Source organism: Cucurbita pepo, chromosome 1 (assembly GCF_057944985.1).
Source record: "Cucurbita pepo subsp. pepo isolate OVF chromosome 1, ASM5794498v1, whole genome shotgun sequence".
NCBI lineage: Eukaryota > Viridiplantae > Streptophyta > Magnoliopsida > Cucurbitales > Cucurbitaceae > Cucurbita > Cucurbita pepo.
Genome location: NC_141798.1, coordinates 15,643,501 through 15,660,856, shown reverse-complemented (window position 1 = coordinate 15,660,856; position 17,356 = coordinate 15,643,501). Strand labels below are relative to the sequence as shown.

The 17,356-nt window shown below is 35.6% G+C and overlaps 1 protein-coding gene across 4 annotated transcripts; it reads left to right on the top strand.

Annotated features, from left to right (window-relative positions):
* Positions 1–302: 302 nt before the first annotated feature.
* Positions 303–13,752, top strand: LOC111784316 (2-oxoglutarate and iron-dependent oxygenase domain-containing protein CP2). 4 transcript variants are annotated; one of them, XR_015422618.1, is made up of 10 exons: positions 303–730; positions 3,868–3,915; positions 4,348–4,524; positions 4,610–4,760; positions 4,846–4,932; positions 9,688–9,812; positions 10,218–10,336; positions 10,864–10,975; positions 11,056–11,205; positions 12,423–13,752. XR_015422618.1 is itself a non-coding variant. In XM_023665054.2 (9 exons), the coding sequence occupies exons 1-9, from the start codon at positions 431–433 to the stop codon at positions 11,089–11,091; spliced, it is 1,155 nt and encodes a 384-aa protein (XP_023520822.2). In that variant the 5' UTR covers positions 303–430; the 3' UTR covers positions 11,092–11,390. The 4 variants fall into 4 exon arrangements, 1 of the variants encoding a protein (XP_023520822.2); XR_002813511.2 differs by lacking the exon at positions 12,423–13,752 and adding an exon at positions 11,399–11,574; XR_002813512.2 differs by lacking the exon at positions 12,423–13,752 and adding an exon at positions 11,394–11,574.
* Positions 13,753–17,356: the final 3,604 nt, after the last annotated feature.

Genomic DNA, 17,356 nt, shown 5'->3' with positions numbered 1-17,356 from the left:
ATATCAATCTTCTTAATCAACAAATTTATAATAAGAAATTAAATATTTTTTGATTACATCTCCATTGATATGAAACTTTTCGGGAAGCTGAAATTATTATCAATTATTTTTAAATTTCAATGATTATCAAATTTTTAAAAAAAATTTAAGTATACATGTATAAAGTGGTGGGACAATTGTAAGGATAACAAGTTTAGACGTCCACGCAATCGATTGGGTCCCACATGTACACGTCACGTCCAGAACTAACGAAACAGAGCCCTAACCCTAACCTGCAACTTTCACCATCTTCGTCTTCTTCCTTTCCATAACCCTAATTTCAATCCACCTCTCACACTCTCACACTCTCACACTCTCACACTCTCACCCGCAATAACATGCTTCTGTAATTCTTACGTCACACGCATTTGACCTCCGCAGATGCGAAGCTATGTCTCTGGAAGCTTCGCTTGAACGACGAAAGCAGTCCCAAGCTCCTGTGACTGGCAATGGAAATGGCGTCGTCTCGTCCAGCGCACCTTCCTTCTCAACTCACAGGCTTCGTCTCCAGCCAAAGGAAGATCACAAGTCGGAGACCTACGAGGACCTGCAATTGGAATTTAGCCCCCTCCTCTTTAGTATGCTGGAAAGGCACTTGCCTCCGAGCATGCTCAATGTGGCACGCGACCTTAAGCTTCAGTACATGAGGGACATTCTACTCCGATATGCTCCAGAGGGTGAACGCAACCGAGTAAGCATTTTCAATTGATTATCTCTATATCTGTGATAAATTTCAATACTTGTTTGCTTGGTTGGCTGGTAAATAGAGGAGGAGGAGGAGGAGGAGGAGGAATAGTGATAGATTTTATTCTACACTTTTTTATAGGTTGAAATCCAATGATTAGGCAATGCCGCGTGATCTTATCAGTTGTTAGTTGGAAGTCGTTTGTAGGATAAGCATTAAGATTTTTGTTTTTCTTGCTATGCGATGGTGGATCCGAAGGCGGGAACATGGTTAGTTGAATATGCAGGTTTTTCATTCGTCTGATGGAAGCTAAAACCGCATGTTGGTAAAATTTACGATTAGAACTGCGAATTAGACATTTATGTTAAGATGTCAAGTAAGAAATGAGGATTGAATTTGCCAATTTGCTAATTTTCCTTTGATGGTAGTGAGTCAACGATCTTGATGTTTGAAGCAAATTTGATGAAAGCAAGGAGATATCCATGTTTATACCTTATTACTCGTTGGGAATGCGTTCTGTTGGTCTTGAGGAGCTATAATGGATTTCAGCTTATGAATTTTGGAGGATTTGCATTCAAGTTGCAGTCTGGGAAGTCAAGGTCTATTCTTGTATCTTGTTCCTATATGTGATTGCTTCCATGTTTCTCGGAAGTATTTCCAGAACAGTGGATTCAGTTTTATTTAGACAAAAAAGGAGAAAGTATGTAAAGTATGAAGAAAGATAAATATTCCTTCCAAGAATCGAAAACCTCAATTGAGTTTCCAAAGAGGACTCTATGAATGGTAGCAGGAGAATCATTGCTAAAAGTTAAAAAGTGAACTTCAAATGGATGCTACAAAGCAGATCCAATCCTAAAACTCATTCAATGATCTAATGTTCTATGTTCTAACCATAGGGAACATTTGAACTTGGACTCCGGCAAGCTCCCCATGTTCTAACCAACTATTCTGTCTTTGCTCCGTATGCTATTTTATTTGGGTGCTCTGTGTTTTGGACGTTTTGATGTGTTACATGCTGGCAAGCCGAGTTCACTTATGCGCTTGCCTCACATGAACCACAATTTTAAAAATATTTTTTTGGGTGAACACTCTAATGTCTTTGTTCTTTTTCTTTTACTATTATAGAATTTTCTTAGTTTTTTTTAGCTTATTTGGTCAATCAGAAAGGTGATTTGAACTACATGTTCTTGGGGGTTAGCCAGGGAAACTACCTTTGAATAGTTATTGAAAGAGGAGTCAATCTATTACTTATTAGTTGCATTCCAATCACCTTTTTGTCACCTTCTTGATGCATTTTGTGCGTAAGAAAAGAAAACTCCAGGGTTTTTCTTGAGTGTATTTTCGTGAAATATTCTTTTCTCATTCATTATATCCTGAAAATAACGAAGAGTATCGAGGTAACTTTCCAATTAAATGCATCTCTGTGCCTAATAATGTATAGTTTATTGATTTGATTTAAAAATCACTGTTTTGAAAGCTGCGTTGTTATAGAAAAAGAATATAAATGCCGTATTATGACTTAACTACCATGGGTTAGTGATTAAAATGGCAAGCTATAAATTTTGATGTCCTTACGGTGATGAACACAAACTGTTGTAGTTATGCACCTTGGATATAAATATCCTTAAGTTTTCTCTTTCCTAAGACTAATATTGTAAGGTCAAGTTATAATATACGATTATCAAGGTGTGTAAATTGGTCTAAACACTTGAATTATGGCCCCAATTTTAATATCACATTGTGTTGTAAATGTAATTTACCTTGCATTTACAAAAATTATCATATATGACTTTTGTACTTAATGCATCTCGCATTTTCATCCAAGCAAGAAGTTAGTTTTCTTAAATTATGTTTGAGCCTTGAAAACATGGCCTGCTTATGCATGACAAATTTAGTAGTTCATCGTATTCATAGGCTTAAAATAGTTTTCTTTTTTATGTATATAATCTGAAAACTTTTTAATATATTATGTGCCTCATTCATATCTGCTCCTAGTTTTGAGGCTTAGGAGCTTTTCTACCTTGGTTTGCATTGTCCATATAAAAATATTGGCATTGAAAAAAGCTGAATGATAGAGCATCCTTTCAGTTGCTCTGCCAACCAGATGGTTTGTCATTCTTTACATTGTTATATCCGGTTTCAGCAGATTTCTTGAAGCCGATGGGTGTGTAAGTGGACATCAAAGAAGTTCTATGTATAATTTAACCATCTTTCAATAATGGCTATCTACTTTATGTCTTTCCACTCATTACATGTGGTTACCCGTATGATCCATGTAACCTTTTGGCATTACCTTCTAGCTAAAAGCAGGAACACCTTAGTTTGGATAGTGAGTCCGTATCTGACTCTTGGATGTTTCGACACTTGTTGGGCACACATTGGATACTTATGAGCACAATAGTTGTGTTAGACACTAGTTGTACAAAGTCAATATAGGTCAAACATTTGTTAGACAAGTATGAACACTTGTTAAGTATATATTAAATAGACATTCGATAATAAATTTTGAGAGCGAAATACATAAAACTCATATTTTTAATCATATAAATGCATAAACTTATGGATTTTGAATTTTCTTCTTGTATCGGAATGACATGTTACAGTGCCTGTGTCAGGTCATATCTATGTTTTGTGTCAGCATCCATGCTCCGTAGGCTTCTAGGAAGATACATTTTTCATGCTGGTGCAAAGACATAAATGCTAGCTTATTTGTTTTCCTGTACTTTTATGGACATATATGCCTTCTGTGATATGCATTTTGATGGGCTATAAAGATTGCTACTTCAAATTGTTGCTAATTTTGAATTCCACACACTCAAGAAAGAAAGAAAGAAAAAGAAAAAAAGAAAAAGAAAAAGAATGTTGTAGCCAATTTTAAAGTGTAACTGTTGGGTGATTTGAAGGCTGATTAATTTTTTTTCTTGTTCCCTTCTGGATCCTACTGTGTGTAGTGTGGACATATGTTATTGGAATTGGTGAAACATGAAAAGCAAAATATTTTATGTTAAGGTTAATTTAATTATATCATCGGCCAATGGAAGTTGTGATATTTCTACATATTTTTATTGTTGTAATGCAAAAAATGCTACTTTTCTCATCTGAAATGTTCTCTTATGTAAACTTTTATGTATTTGAACTATCAGGTTCAGAGGCATAGAGAATACCGACAAAAGATAATATCAAATTATCAGGTAAATGCAAGTCTAGCTAAGTATGTATTCGAGTTAGACACTCTTAGATTGGTGTGAGAATTTATGGAATAGTTTTTCTATGCTTCAAAATTGTTTAAATTAAGGTTTACAGTCAATTGGTTAGTATGTCCAATTCTTTGGGTAAATCTAATGGCATAAAGTTTACTTGATAAATTGGAATGTATGACTGAGTATTTTCAAGGACCACTTTCCAGGGTTTGTCCTAAATTCCTATGTCACTGGGTTTTAGAAGAAGAAAAAAAGTAATGTGGTTTTTTTTTTTTTTAGCATTAATCTTCAGTAATAAAATTCATAGAAATTTGATGAGATCTTGTGTAATGATCCTCAGCTTTCATTTAGATGATTCCATGGATAGTTACTTTCAGTACTTCCGTATTATATTCCCAGGCTAAGTTGTCCTACTATTTGCAGCCATTACACAGGGAGCTTTACAGCATGCATGCTGCAAACTTCTTTGTCCCTTCTTTTCTCAAAGCTATCAATGAGAATTCAGAGGAGAGCTTTAGACGCATCATGTCTGAACCCTCTCCAGGAATATATAAATTTGAAATGCTTCAGCCACAATTTTGCGAGAAGCTATTATCTGAGGTACCATAGTTTAAATTTATTGGCATTTTTTTTACTTTCGAGAGATTTGGTTTCTGTGTAATACTATTCTCCTCTTAATTTTCAGGTGGAAAGTTTTGAAAGATGGGTTCACGAGACAAAATTCAGAATCATGCGACCAAACACAATGAACAAATATGGTGCTGTTCTTGATGATTTTGGTTTGGAGACCATGCTTGATAAGTTGATGGATGATTTTATCCGTCCTATATCCAGAGGTAATACATTAAATTGCTCCTTGAAAGTTATTTTTGTGTAAAATGCGAGACATTTTCCCTCATGTTCTTTTTTGGTATTATGTAGTTTTCTTTTCAGAAGTTGGAGGAGGCACATTGGACTCTCATCACGGCTTTGTTGTAGAATATGGAATTGATAGAGACGTCGAACTTGGTAGGTTTTAATAGTAACTACTTTATTTTCTTGCTTTCCATTCCTGTCAATCCTATTTTTACTAGTTCTTTTGTTTAATACGAAATTGATGAAGATATGGAGCATGGTAGTACTTTCAGTAGCTTTTTCTACGGTCACCGATCTTATTTTTTGTTTAAAGAAACTGAACTTTCATTGAACAAGTGAATGGATACAAGATATTATAAACAAACAAGCAGGAAAGAAAAGGGAGCACAAACACTAACTACAAAACAGAGATCCATTCTAAAAGACCAAGACGAAGACCCTAATCACAAAAAGGTCAAGTGATCGATGCCCACAAGGAAGCATTATTCAAGAGCACTTCCTCCAAGAAAGACCATCCATTTCTATGTGCACTCCTGAAACACCAAACGAACACCTCCAACAACCCTATTGGTAGTTAGCAAATTGGCACTCCAATAGTTAATGAGTCAGATCCTGCCTCCAATGCACTATTGGGGAAACAAACTAGATAAGAGTGTTTTGGAATGCGATCCAAAGTTGCCTTCCAAGTTAAACTTTCTACGATAAAGATTTCTCTTGCTTAGGAATATTAACCTTCCAGAGAGAGGCAAAAAATAGAAGCCTCAGGAGCTAACAAGGCAAAAGAGAGAGACAAAGAATGAAAGTAAAATTGTCTGGAAAAACTCCTTGAAGAATCAGGGGTCCAAACCCTAACATCTCTCCTCTCGAGCGTAATACATTGATCTCAAGGGATAAATAGAAGACTCGCCACATCAAAGAAAGATCAGAGGAAGACAACGTGAGATCATCAAATGCTACCTCTTTCCTGAAAGGAAGTACAGATGGGACATGCACAAAGGTTTATCACTTACCGAAAGGTCCTCCATAAATAGACCTTTGAGCCTTCCCCCACGGTGCACCTAATAAACTAAGAAAACAAAAGAAAACAAGAAGTGATAACTTTCCAAAGGTTTTTACTAAGGCTTCTCAATTCCCCACTCGAACAACACTCAAAAGGGTGAGAGGCATATCTACTCACAATCACTTTATGCTACAGAGTTTCAAATTTCGTTAACCACTTAGTAAAAAAAAAAAAAAAAAAAAAAAAAAGAGCTTCGTTGTTCAATCTCAAGCTCCCGGTGCACAAACCTCCGAGTTCAATTGGCTTCAGCAACAAATCCTACTTAACCAAATGGGATCCTCCTCCTTCATGAACCCCTCTACGCTAGGTTCCTCATCAATCTTTCAAGCATCTTGCTCACAATGACTGGGTTCCTAAACAAGTATAAGAAGCTAGGTGTCCCACTTAAGACAGCCTGGATTAGAGTAAGTCTCCCCTCTTTGGAGAAAAAAGCCTTTTCTAACTAGATAACTATTTCTAAATTTTTTCTAGAATGGGATTCGAGAACACTTGGCTTTTAGAATTACCTCCCAATGGGAGCTCTAAATAAGTAGAAGGGAATTGGCTAACCTCACACTCCACTGCTACCACCCACTACGCTATCCCAAAAATGGTACACTTCCCCCGTTAATCTTAAGACCAGAAATGGCGTCAAAGAATGATACAGATCTGTTAAGATTAACAAAAGAGCTCTCCAATAATACCCCTTTCATAAAACTTAGAGAAAACCTTCCACAAGTCCTCTTTAATGTTACTCAAACAATCCTGAGAAGGCCATGGGGAATCCGTCAGGACTAGGAGACTTTGGCCTATAATAGCTAAACAACTAAACAACTTTAGTTTAAGTTTTATATAATTTTATTTTATCAAGGATGCATACATGGCCATAAACCCATGATTTTTCTTTTATACTTGCACATATCATTTATGTACTTTTAAGTACACTACAATGTATAAGCATCAATTTTTAGTCCATGATGGATAAATCTCCACCTCCTCGAAGAAAGTCTTCATGTAAAATTGTAGCTAAACTCCTACCCAATTGCTTGAAAAAGGTTTGAGTTGCAAGTGGCTTTTGTAGCAGGGAGACAGATTCTTGATTCGGCCCTATATAGCCAATGGAGCTATTAAGGATTAGGGAAGCAAAAAGAAATGAGTGATTTTGAAAAAGTCTACAATCATGTGGACTGGACTTTCTTGGATTAGGTTTTGGAAAAGAAGGGGCTTGGGTTATTATTTTCTCATTAACGGTAGCCCAAAGGGTAACTTTTGGCCTCAAGAGGTCGTAGACGAAGAGATCCTTTATTTTTTTGTTTGTTGAATGTGCTAAGCAGGCTTGTTGGTAAAAGTGTTTTTTCCAAAATCATTGAGCTGGTTGAGGTTGTCAAGGAGAACGTTGGAGTGATATCCCTATTTATTATTGCTTCATATTTAGAGCTTTGTACACGGTTTGTCAGAATATTGAGAAACTTTTGCACAATTTGTTTGGAAAAGGGTGGAAGAAGGAAAAAGGTCGCACTTGGTTGGGTGGGAGGTCATTGAGATGCTGGCTTATTTGAGGTGGAGGGATTAAAAATTGAAAATTTAAGCACTTGTAACAAAGCTCTGTTGGCGAAATGGCTTTGGCATTTTACCCTTTAACCCAACTCTCTCTTGCATAGAACTATTGCTAGCAAGTTTGGTCCTCATTTATTTAAGTGGCTGTCAGGTGTGGTTAAAGACACTTAACGAGAATTTATGGAAGGGTCTCTTTTGAGCTCTCATCTTTCTCTCACTTGTTCCATTGTCCGGTGGGAGAGGGGAAGAAAATATATTTTTGGGAAGAATAGTTGGTGGATGATAGACTCCTTTTGTAACAACCCAAGTCCATCGCTAGCAGATATTGTCCTCTTTGGACTTTACCTTTCGGGCTTCCCCTCCAGGGTTTTAAAATGCATCTGTTAGGGAGAGGTTTTCGCACCCTTATAAAGAATGCTTCGTTCTCCTCCCCAATCGATCTGGGATCTTACAATCCACCCCCCTTCTAGGCCCAACATCCTCACTGGCACTCGTTCCCTTTCGATGTGGGATCCTCCAATCCACCCCCCTTCGAGGACCAGCGTTCTTGTTGGCACATTGCCTCGTGTCCACCCCCATTAAGGGTTCAGCCTCCTCGCTAGCACATCGCTCGGTGTCTGGCCTTGATACCATTTGTAACAACCAAAGCCCACCGCTAGCAGATATTGTCTTCTTTGGGCTTTCCTTTTCGGGCTTCCCCTCAAGATTTTTAAAACGCGTCTGCTATGGAGAGGTTTCCATACTCTTATAAAGAATGTTTCGTTCTCCTCCCCAACGGATGTGAGATATCACATCTTTTCTCCATTTCTCTTGTCTCTATCAGTTGTTTTCTTTTCAAAATTGTGTGATGTCTAATTGTTTGGTCTGGTCGGGGAGCTCGGTTTCCTTTTTTGTTTGGGTTTTGTCTCTCTTTGATAGATAGGGAAGCGATAGATGTCTCTTTCTTTGCCTTGATTGGATAGGTCATTTTTAGGCATGGGAGAAGAGATGTTCAAGTGTGGAGTCTCCGCTCTTCTAAAGGTTTTTCTTGCCGATCTTTTTTTTCTGTAGTTTGTTGAACCCCTCTCACTTAGATGAGTCGGTTTATTCTACTCTATGAAGGATTAAAATTTTAAGGAAGGTGAAGTTCTTTACATGACAAGTTGTACACGACCGAGTTGATCCTAAAGATTGGGTTTCAAAAAGAAAAAAAACCCTATTAGTTGGTTCATTTATTTTTTTCTTTCTTTGTCATAAGGCTGAGGATTATGTGGATCACATTTTCCGAAGATCTTTTCTTCCAGGCATTTGGCTTTTCACTAGCTCGACATAGGAACACTAGGGATATGATGAGGGAGTTCCTCTATCTGCCTTTTCATGAAAAGAGCTTGTTTTTATGACTTGTTGGGGTGTGTACTATTTTGTGCAATCTTTGGGGTGAGTGGGATAACAGAGTATTTAGAGGGTTGGAGAGGTATCCTAGTCATGTAGGGTCCCTCGTTAGATTTCATGTTCGTTTTTGGACTTCGATTTCAAATTTTTTAGTAATTATTCTTTTAAGCGTTGTTGTATAGCTGGAGGCCTCTTCTTTAATGTGCTTCCTTTTTGTGCGCTTAGTTTTTTGTGTGCCCTTGTATTCTTTCATTTTTTTCCTCTATGAAAGTTGTTATTATAAAAAAAAAATCCATCCTTATACATTTGAAAATTTTAATTTCATCACTATAATTAGGTTATCCCAAAAGTTATTATTGTTAACTACTGGGTGACAAATATAATGGAAAGTTAATGAAGCATTAATATAGTGCTATGTGGACTTACTTGACAACACTATACTTGCGTGACAAAGAGGTGATCAACTCTGTTTTCAATGATAAATAACAAAAAAATGCCAATGGAGCTAATTAACTATAGAGCAGACATTAAAACTTCTAGAAAGTATGAGGAAAAAATTAATACACGTGAAACTATAGGAACAAAAGTGTGATAATTTAACCTTACTTTTATATTTACTTAATTTTATTTTGCTCACTGCAATTTTCTTTATAGACATATTTTGCTCACTTAATTTTATTGACATTAAACTTTAAAAGATCAACTATAGTTTGTTCTTTCTCTTTGCTCACTGCTCAGGACTTTTCTTTTTGGCTGAAATTTCATTTGTGGTCCTTTTGGTATATTTCCCTATTTCTATCTTTAGTTACTGTAAACTAAAAATTTATGACATCTGTTCTCTTGTTTTGTTGCTTGTTTTTCTTCTTTTCCAGAGGGTTTCATATTCATCTGTTAGAGTCGAGCTATTAATGATTTTTCCTTAAAAATGATTTTTACTGTAGGTTTTCATGTGGATGACTCGGAAGTCACGTTGAATGTTTGCTTGGGTAAACAATTTTCTGGTGGTGAACTATTCTTTCGTGGCATCCGATGTGACAAACATGTTAATACGGAGACTCAATCAGAGGTATGTTAATCTTAAAGAAAAATCCTTCTTACACCTTTATTTTTGTATTTCTGTTCGTTCTTTGATTGTGAATCATTAAATTTTCTTGTGGACTCTACAACCGTTAGTTCCTTTTGAATCTGCAATGGAATAGATAGAAGCTTATTTAACAATTAATACAATTGAAGAGCTTTTGGATAATTAATACGTTCTTAAATTTATGTAATTAGAATATTATCATTGAAAAGTTGGACATTTATGCGTATGGGTACACGAAAGCAAGATTACTTTCAATTTTTTTTTTTCATGATGATGCAAGTGTGTTAATATGCATTACAAGATTATTAATTTGTAGTCAGATTGTTGGCCCTTCTGTTAAGTAGTGTTCCGTAGGGGTGCAATTTACCAAAATGGTCTCTTTATTAGGAAATCTTTGACTATTTCCACGTTCCTGGGCATGCGGTTCTTCATCGTGGTCGTCATCGGCATGGTGCTAGAGCCACAACATCTGGGCGTCGGGTCAACTTACTTTTGTGGTGCAGAAGGTAATTTCTTACAAGGTCCTTGACCTTTCGATCATCGCTTTAATTATCCTAGTAAAAGAAAAAGGATGTGATATTTAAGGTGTGTTTGGGAGTATTTATAAAACAAGTGCTTCTAGTAAAAGTATTTTTAGTAAAAACATTTTAATTATAACTAATTTACTAAAAAGTGATTAATAACTGATCTTTTTAATGTTTGGTTTTATATTCATAAAAGTGTTTTTGATTTCTTTGTAACCAAGTCTTAGCACACTTTACAAATGCAACACTTTAAAGTGACCCAAATCATTTTTTTCACGTCTTTTTAGTTACTTTGATATGACAAAAGTGATTTTGGCTATTCTAAAAGCAACTCCCAAATATGTGGTGTTTTTTGACTTTTGTCTAAAAGGCATCTTTTGTTACTTTGAAATGGGGCGTGTTTGAGTGGGAAACGTAGTCATATTATGTACAGTTATAGATAATATATTGTGCTCACTTGTTTTCTTCTTTTCCTTACCGTTTCCCCCCCTAAATCTTGCTTGTTACAGTTCTGTATTCAGAGAGTTGAAAAAATACCAGAAAGATTTCTCCATCTGGTGTGGAGAGTGCCAACGTGAGAAGAGAGAAAGGCAGCTCATTTCAATCGATGCAACAAAGCAGGTAGGTACCATTCTGTCCAAGAGAGTTGCGTTCTACTTGTTTTTACCTTAAATTCAATCTGGCCTATCTCACATCTCCAGGAGTTACTTAAAAGGGAAGTAAAATCTCCTCCTTGAGCCTGCTATGTTGAAAACTATGGTCGAGGAAGAGCTGTAAATTTTAACCAAATACGAAGGATGTTCATCAAATGAAGTCTCTCTGCTGTATTAATGCTTTCGCCATGTGCACAGGTAATGGATGTCCTGTATTATTTATTGTGCTGCATTACATTTTGCAGGTGTAGCTGTACATTTGAAATGTTGTTGATAGGTGGAATTAATTTAACCAATTAGAAATTCGTTTGTGCCGAATTGGAGTGAATTAACTTGTATCTTTAGCCCCTACTTTCTATATATAGAATTGAATATTCTGTTCATAGTGCAGCAATTTTATTACACTGCTCATCAAGTGGGGGACGGCAATGAGATTGGATTAATGTGGTGAAACGAATTATGGTATTTTCTTTCATATTTGGTATGGCATACAAGTATATGTGTTGACAACTTTTTGAACTTTTGATATCATATATGGTTTAATTGACATAGCTCCCGATTGATTGACTTCGTGGCCTATTGATTTCTTGGATAGTTGGTGGTCGTCCTCTCTTTCCTTTGCACTGTTACTATTCTCCGAATCTTACATTAACGATGAGAAAGCCTCTGAAATCATATCAATCTTGTGTTGTTATGGTAGAGTCTTAATAGAGATGGGAAATTAAAGATCTTCCTTAATTATTGAAACTATGACCAAGTTTATTTTCACGACTGTTATCTCCTTTTGTTTTTTAAATTCGTTTTAGAAAGTTCAGTATTTACGTATCATTCATGCTATAACACTATTATCTACAAATTTATGATCTTATGAGCAAGAATGAACTCGCTGGCTCTTAAACAGTTAAATTCAAGTTAATAGCATTATCATGTTTTGTATCGTTTCTTGTAGATTGGCCAAATAAAACTACTCTCCCACAACCCCTAGAGTTTTCATTGAAGTTTTGTGAACCTCTTACAGGGTAACCCAGTATTTCAGTTCATAATCGATTTGGAAGATTTTATTCTTTTCTTTTTAATTTAAAGGGAAGTGAACAGCCCAAACCAAACACCATAGTGCCTCTCACACGGTTCGAACTTTGTTTCCATCTCTTATTCAAATTGTTCGAATCTTCCAGCCTTGAGCCTATATAACTCCCACAAAATTTGAGGTAAATCGTAATGGGTTTCCTTCAGCATGTTCGGGTATGAGGAATGAGTGGGTTTCGTGTTCAAAATTTGCAATTCAAGGTGTGTTATGGTAGTATTTCAGGCTTTAGGGGCTTCAAAGTATTGGATGTGTGTTCTATATGTTATTTTCTCTTAATTTTCTTTTTCTTGTTCGTAATCGAACGAATGTCGGTCGGGATTTATGCCAGGGTGCACCGGGGGTGGACGATGAACGAAGGTCTGGTAGAGTGGGGACTCTGTTTTGTGTTGAGGAAGACCCTATTTCCTCGGTGGAATATCACCTTGGCCCTATGGTACTGAAATGAGAAGTTAATTTTGTTTTTTTTTCTCATATAGTCAAAATCGGGATCGAGAAAACACAGTCCATTAGCCTTGGTGGAATTTCACCTAAATATGACTTGGTCAATGAGTCTTCTACGCTGGAAATGCGTTTGTTAGTATTGATTTTCTTTATTATATGAAGGTGACATGACCATGGTAGGATAAATAGACTCCAATCTAAGCATCTTTTTGACCATTTTCTAGATACATCCTTCATTCTTAATTGTCAACTCAATTGCATTCTTGGGGGAGAAAATGGGAGAAGACCTTATGTCATGAATTTTGACCTTTTGGGATTATTAGAAAGAGAGAGTTTGATCACATAACTAGAATTAGACATAAAACAAGACATGTGAGGAGCAAAGTCTCCAACACAGCTAGACTTAGAATTAATTGTTTGCGATGATTGGGTGAGAGAGGAAACAATAGATGGATTTGAGCTTGAATGGTTAATTCATGTCATTAAGTAGAGGATTCACATTAAGCAAGAAACATAGAGTCCCTATATTCATACATAGTTTAACTCAATCTTCATACAATTTCTAAGAAACATAGATTTGAGATTGAATGCAAGTATGAGCATATGAGACTATTTCATAGTTTATTGGATGTGTTACAAATTGACCGAACAATAATGTCATCCAAGGTATTCTTTCATATGAAGTGCTATCTAGTGAGATTTTCACGTCGTCGGGAGTGGTTGATGAGATTATGACTGAAAGGCTCGTTCAAAATCATGTTAATGAGATAAATTTTCCCAGATACTTCAGCGTGACAAGGAGAATGATAAAACCTATGAAAGATGGTTCAAAATGCAACTGTCGCAGATGAGTTGTTCACATATTGATAGTTGTATGGAGGGCATTTGAAAGGCATCACAAGCAACATGGTATGCTTGCTTAGTCGCATCAGTACAAGTAACAACTTGAAGCATGCCTTTGTATTACCCTCTCATGTGGGTTGCATCCATTACGATCACTGGCTGGATTTAGTTCCTGTATCCCATGATGGAAGCACCTATGACCATAAATGCATACTTGAAGTGTCGATGCTCTTCATGTTTTATGTAAAATGGGTACTTGAGTTAACAATCTTCCGGCTTTCACCAAACCTTGTTAGCAAATGAGGATTACAAGCTTCGGTTGTTAGTTGTTGCAACGGGTCCTAATCTACTTAAGATTGTTACATTTTCTTTCACTTAAACTAGTCATCGTTCTCAATGACTTACATGGGGCACAATTACTCTTTAGACTTTGACACCTTACTCTTATTGTCATGTGTCACGATCATACACTTTTTATCGTGCAGTGTCATGATCTCAACACGCTCAAGACCAACTTTGAGTGAAACCCAAGCCCCATATTCAATAACTAAACTCTCATAAAATTTAAGTATCAAACATTTATAAGTCACAACATATCACTTATAGAGTTAAATATTCTTAATCTAACTAAAAGTAGGGTTGAGTTATAATCCTATTTTCGGATTAGTCAGGTTAACCCAACTAAAAAACATCAACCCACAAACTGAATCAACATTTCGATTTTCAAAAAAATAAACCCAACTCAAACCAAAACAAAAATATAACCTAACTCAACTTTCATGGTTTAGGTTGAGTTGTCCGAGTTATATGAACACTCTTTATTCCTAGCAATTACCCACCAAATTAAAAAATTGTTTTTGACTAATAAAAAATAATTATAATTTTTTTATGATAAAAAGTAAGAAAATTCTGAAAGTGGATAAAGAAAATCTTAAAAGGAGTTTAAAGCCAAATATTTGATTAGCTTTCTTGTGAAAGTATGGATAAATATTTCTAAAAACTTCACCAAATCCAATCTGGAAATGGGAACATGGTGTCAACCTGATTTTAAAAAACAAACACAAAGTCAATTATTTTGTAAGCATGTTTGGTTCAACTCCTAAACACAACATTTGTGTTATTGACCACCTTCATTGGATCCAACTTTATTAACTACAAAATCATTAACAAATTTGCTTTCCAATCCAACTTATAAAGATGTGTATGCCAAGATTTTTATCAATCTTTCTAAGATTTTTTTGTCTCCTCCTCCTAATAATATGATATCCTTTTGTTGATAACAATATCCATGTTCGTGTCAATATTGTAGTTTTCATCCTCCCATTTGGACCATGTTTATGTGAGTTAGGTTGCATTTGGACCGTTCGACTTTTAAATTCAACAATTTTATTCCTCACGTTTATATCATTAATTACTAACGAAAAGTAGGATTGTACACTGATTGAGTTGGACAAATCTTTTGGACTAATTGTAAATTGTGGGTTGGTTGGGTTGGTGACCTGAACAACTCAAATGGAGTTCACAACCCAACACAGCTCAATCTTTTATCTTCTAGTTAGGTTGGATTGTCGAGTTATTCTTTTCTTGTAATTATTTAGGCACAATACATATTATATTAATAACTAAAATCTCGTAAAGTTCAAATATAAAAAATTTACAAGTTACAGTGCATCATTAAAATCGGTTAGAAATGTTAAATATTTTCAATCTTTTTTAAAAATAGGGTAGGGGTGGGTTGGGTTGAGTTGGGACATAACTTTGCTTTTGAGTCGGTCAGATTAACCCGACCAAAAAATATCAACCTGCAAACTAAACTGAACCTTCAATTTTTCAAAAATTAAAACAAAAAAAAAAAAAAAAAAAAAACTAACTCAACCCAATTGGATAGTTTGAATTGATCAGGTTATCCAATCATGTGAACACCCTCCAAGAACAATTAATAGGATACCTAATTTATATCAATTTTTTTTTTTTTTTTTAAATCATGAAAATATAGGGAATGGGTGGAAATGGTTGAGGGTAGACTATTGTATCTAGATACTCGACATTCTTACAAGTAGCGGAGAAATACTGTACTAGACCAAATGTTTCAGAAGCCCGTTAAATTGAACATGGATCTGCATGAACAAAATCTTTCACAATGTTTTTGTGTTTTAAGTTGCATAAGCCTTTAACACAGAGATGATCATAACGATAGTGTCAACTTGCTCACTAATCTATATTTGGAACTTGGAAGCATCCTTCTTCATTTGTTAGTTGCAAATGGTTCAACCAAGTTGCAGTCATAATTGATTTTGTCATTTTTCTTTTTTGTGGATGATAAATGCTATACCATCTTTGAACAACGCTACTACCTTTTCTTGTAGTTGTCTAACACTCGAGAGATTATTTTTTAGTCTAGGTGGCCAATATACATTACTAATAGTGTAAAAAACCTCATGCAAAGTTAATTTCCGTGCACCAGTTTGGTTCATGTATTTGCAAACAACTAGTAAAAAACCTCATCACAGTTTGGTTTCGTTCACCACTAGTAAAAAAACCTTCATTTGCACACACTTTGAGTAACCAAAATCTAAGAACCAAACATCACTCCTTTTTGGTTCATGTATTTCCACCGTTAGAAACATTTCATCTTCTTCTAACTTGCATAATTCACTTCCTTAATCACGTTTGGATATTCATATTGAAAATGACCTTAAGTCATGACACGTATAACATTCAACTATTGCTTGGTAGAAAATTGATCTTTCTTTTTTGCATCTTCTGCCCCTGAAAGTTCCTCTTCTCCTATTACTTATTTTTGTTCGACCTTCGACTTTCAAAACTTGATCCTCTCCATCAATCTTGGATCTTCGAAATTTTTGTTCATGCACGACTAATTAACTTTGTAATTCATCGATAGACATGTTATTAATATCTTTTGATTCCTCAATGGATGCTACAACATAAGTAAATTTTTTAGTCATGGTACGCAGAATTGTTTCTACAATTTTCTTATCTGGCATATCTTCTTCATTGCTTCTCCGTCTTGTTGGAGATCATCATCATCATTCTTGCAAAATAATCCGTGATACTTTCATCCATTTTCATCTCTAGGACCTCAAATTCTCTCCTTAATGCATTAAGAAGAGATATCTTGATCTTTTGGTTTCCACCAAACTTTTGCTTTATTGAGTCCCAAACTATCTTGGTTGTGCGATAATCCAAGATTTGTTTAAAGATAGTATAATCAATTGCCTGAAAAATGTAATGTTTGAGTCTAGCATCATCAAGGTGTGCCTTTTGTGCTTCAATCATCATTGTTTCTTCCAATGGCTATGAAAAACTTATATCCATCAAACTCCACAAACCCTGTGCTCTAAGTAAATTTTCCATGCTCGCTCTAGTGATCATAGTGACCATCGAAATGAGGGATCTTCATTCATACTCTCTATGTTTGATCACTAAATAAATTTCTACTCTACAAAGCCCGTAATAGCTCTGCTACCAATTATAACCTTTTGACATTGACTAAGCTAGAAACATAAGTCATTAGAGTCTCAAATGATTATTTTATGAATACTTAAACAAAACATAAATAATGCTTACATAATTAAAATAAAGAGCTAAAAATAATCTAAATAATGGTCTTTAATCAAATTCTTTTAATAGAGCGTCTTTGTTGGCACTCTTTCCTTTCTCCAATCGATGTGGGACCCCCACCCAATCTATTCTCTTTTGGGGTCAGCGTCCTTACTGGCACATTGTCTCGTGTCTACCTCCTTGCTGGCACATAGTCCGATGTCTGGCTTTAATACCATTTGTAACAGCCCAAATCCACTGTTAGCAGATATTGTCCTCGTTGGGCTTTCCCTTCCGGGTTTCCCCCTCAAGGCTTTAAAATGCGTCTGTTAGAGGGAGATTTTTGTACTCTTATAAAGAATGTTTTGTTCTCCGATTTTCTAACCAACGTTGGACATCACAAATATAGTCAAAATC

Excerpts from the sequence above, each read along its gene's own strand:
- LOC111784316 (XM_023665054.2), top strand. The coding sequence starts at position 431 with ATGTCTCTGGAAGCTTCGCTTGAACGACGAAAGCAGTCCCAAGCTCCT. Across the intron at positions 10,337-10,863 it reads TTACTTTTGTGGTGCAGAAG|TTCTGTATTCAGAGAGTTGA; the intron begins GTAATTTCTTAC and ends TGCTTGTTACAG. Across the intron at positions 10,976-11,055 it reads CAATCGATGCAACAAAGCAG|GAGTTACTTAAAAGGGAAGT; the intron begins GTAGGTACCATT and ends TCACATCTCCAG.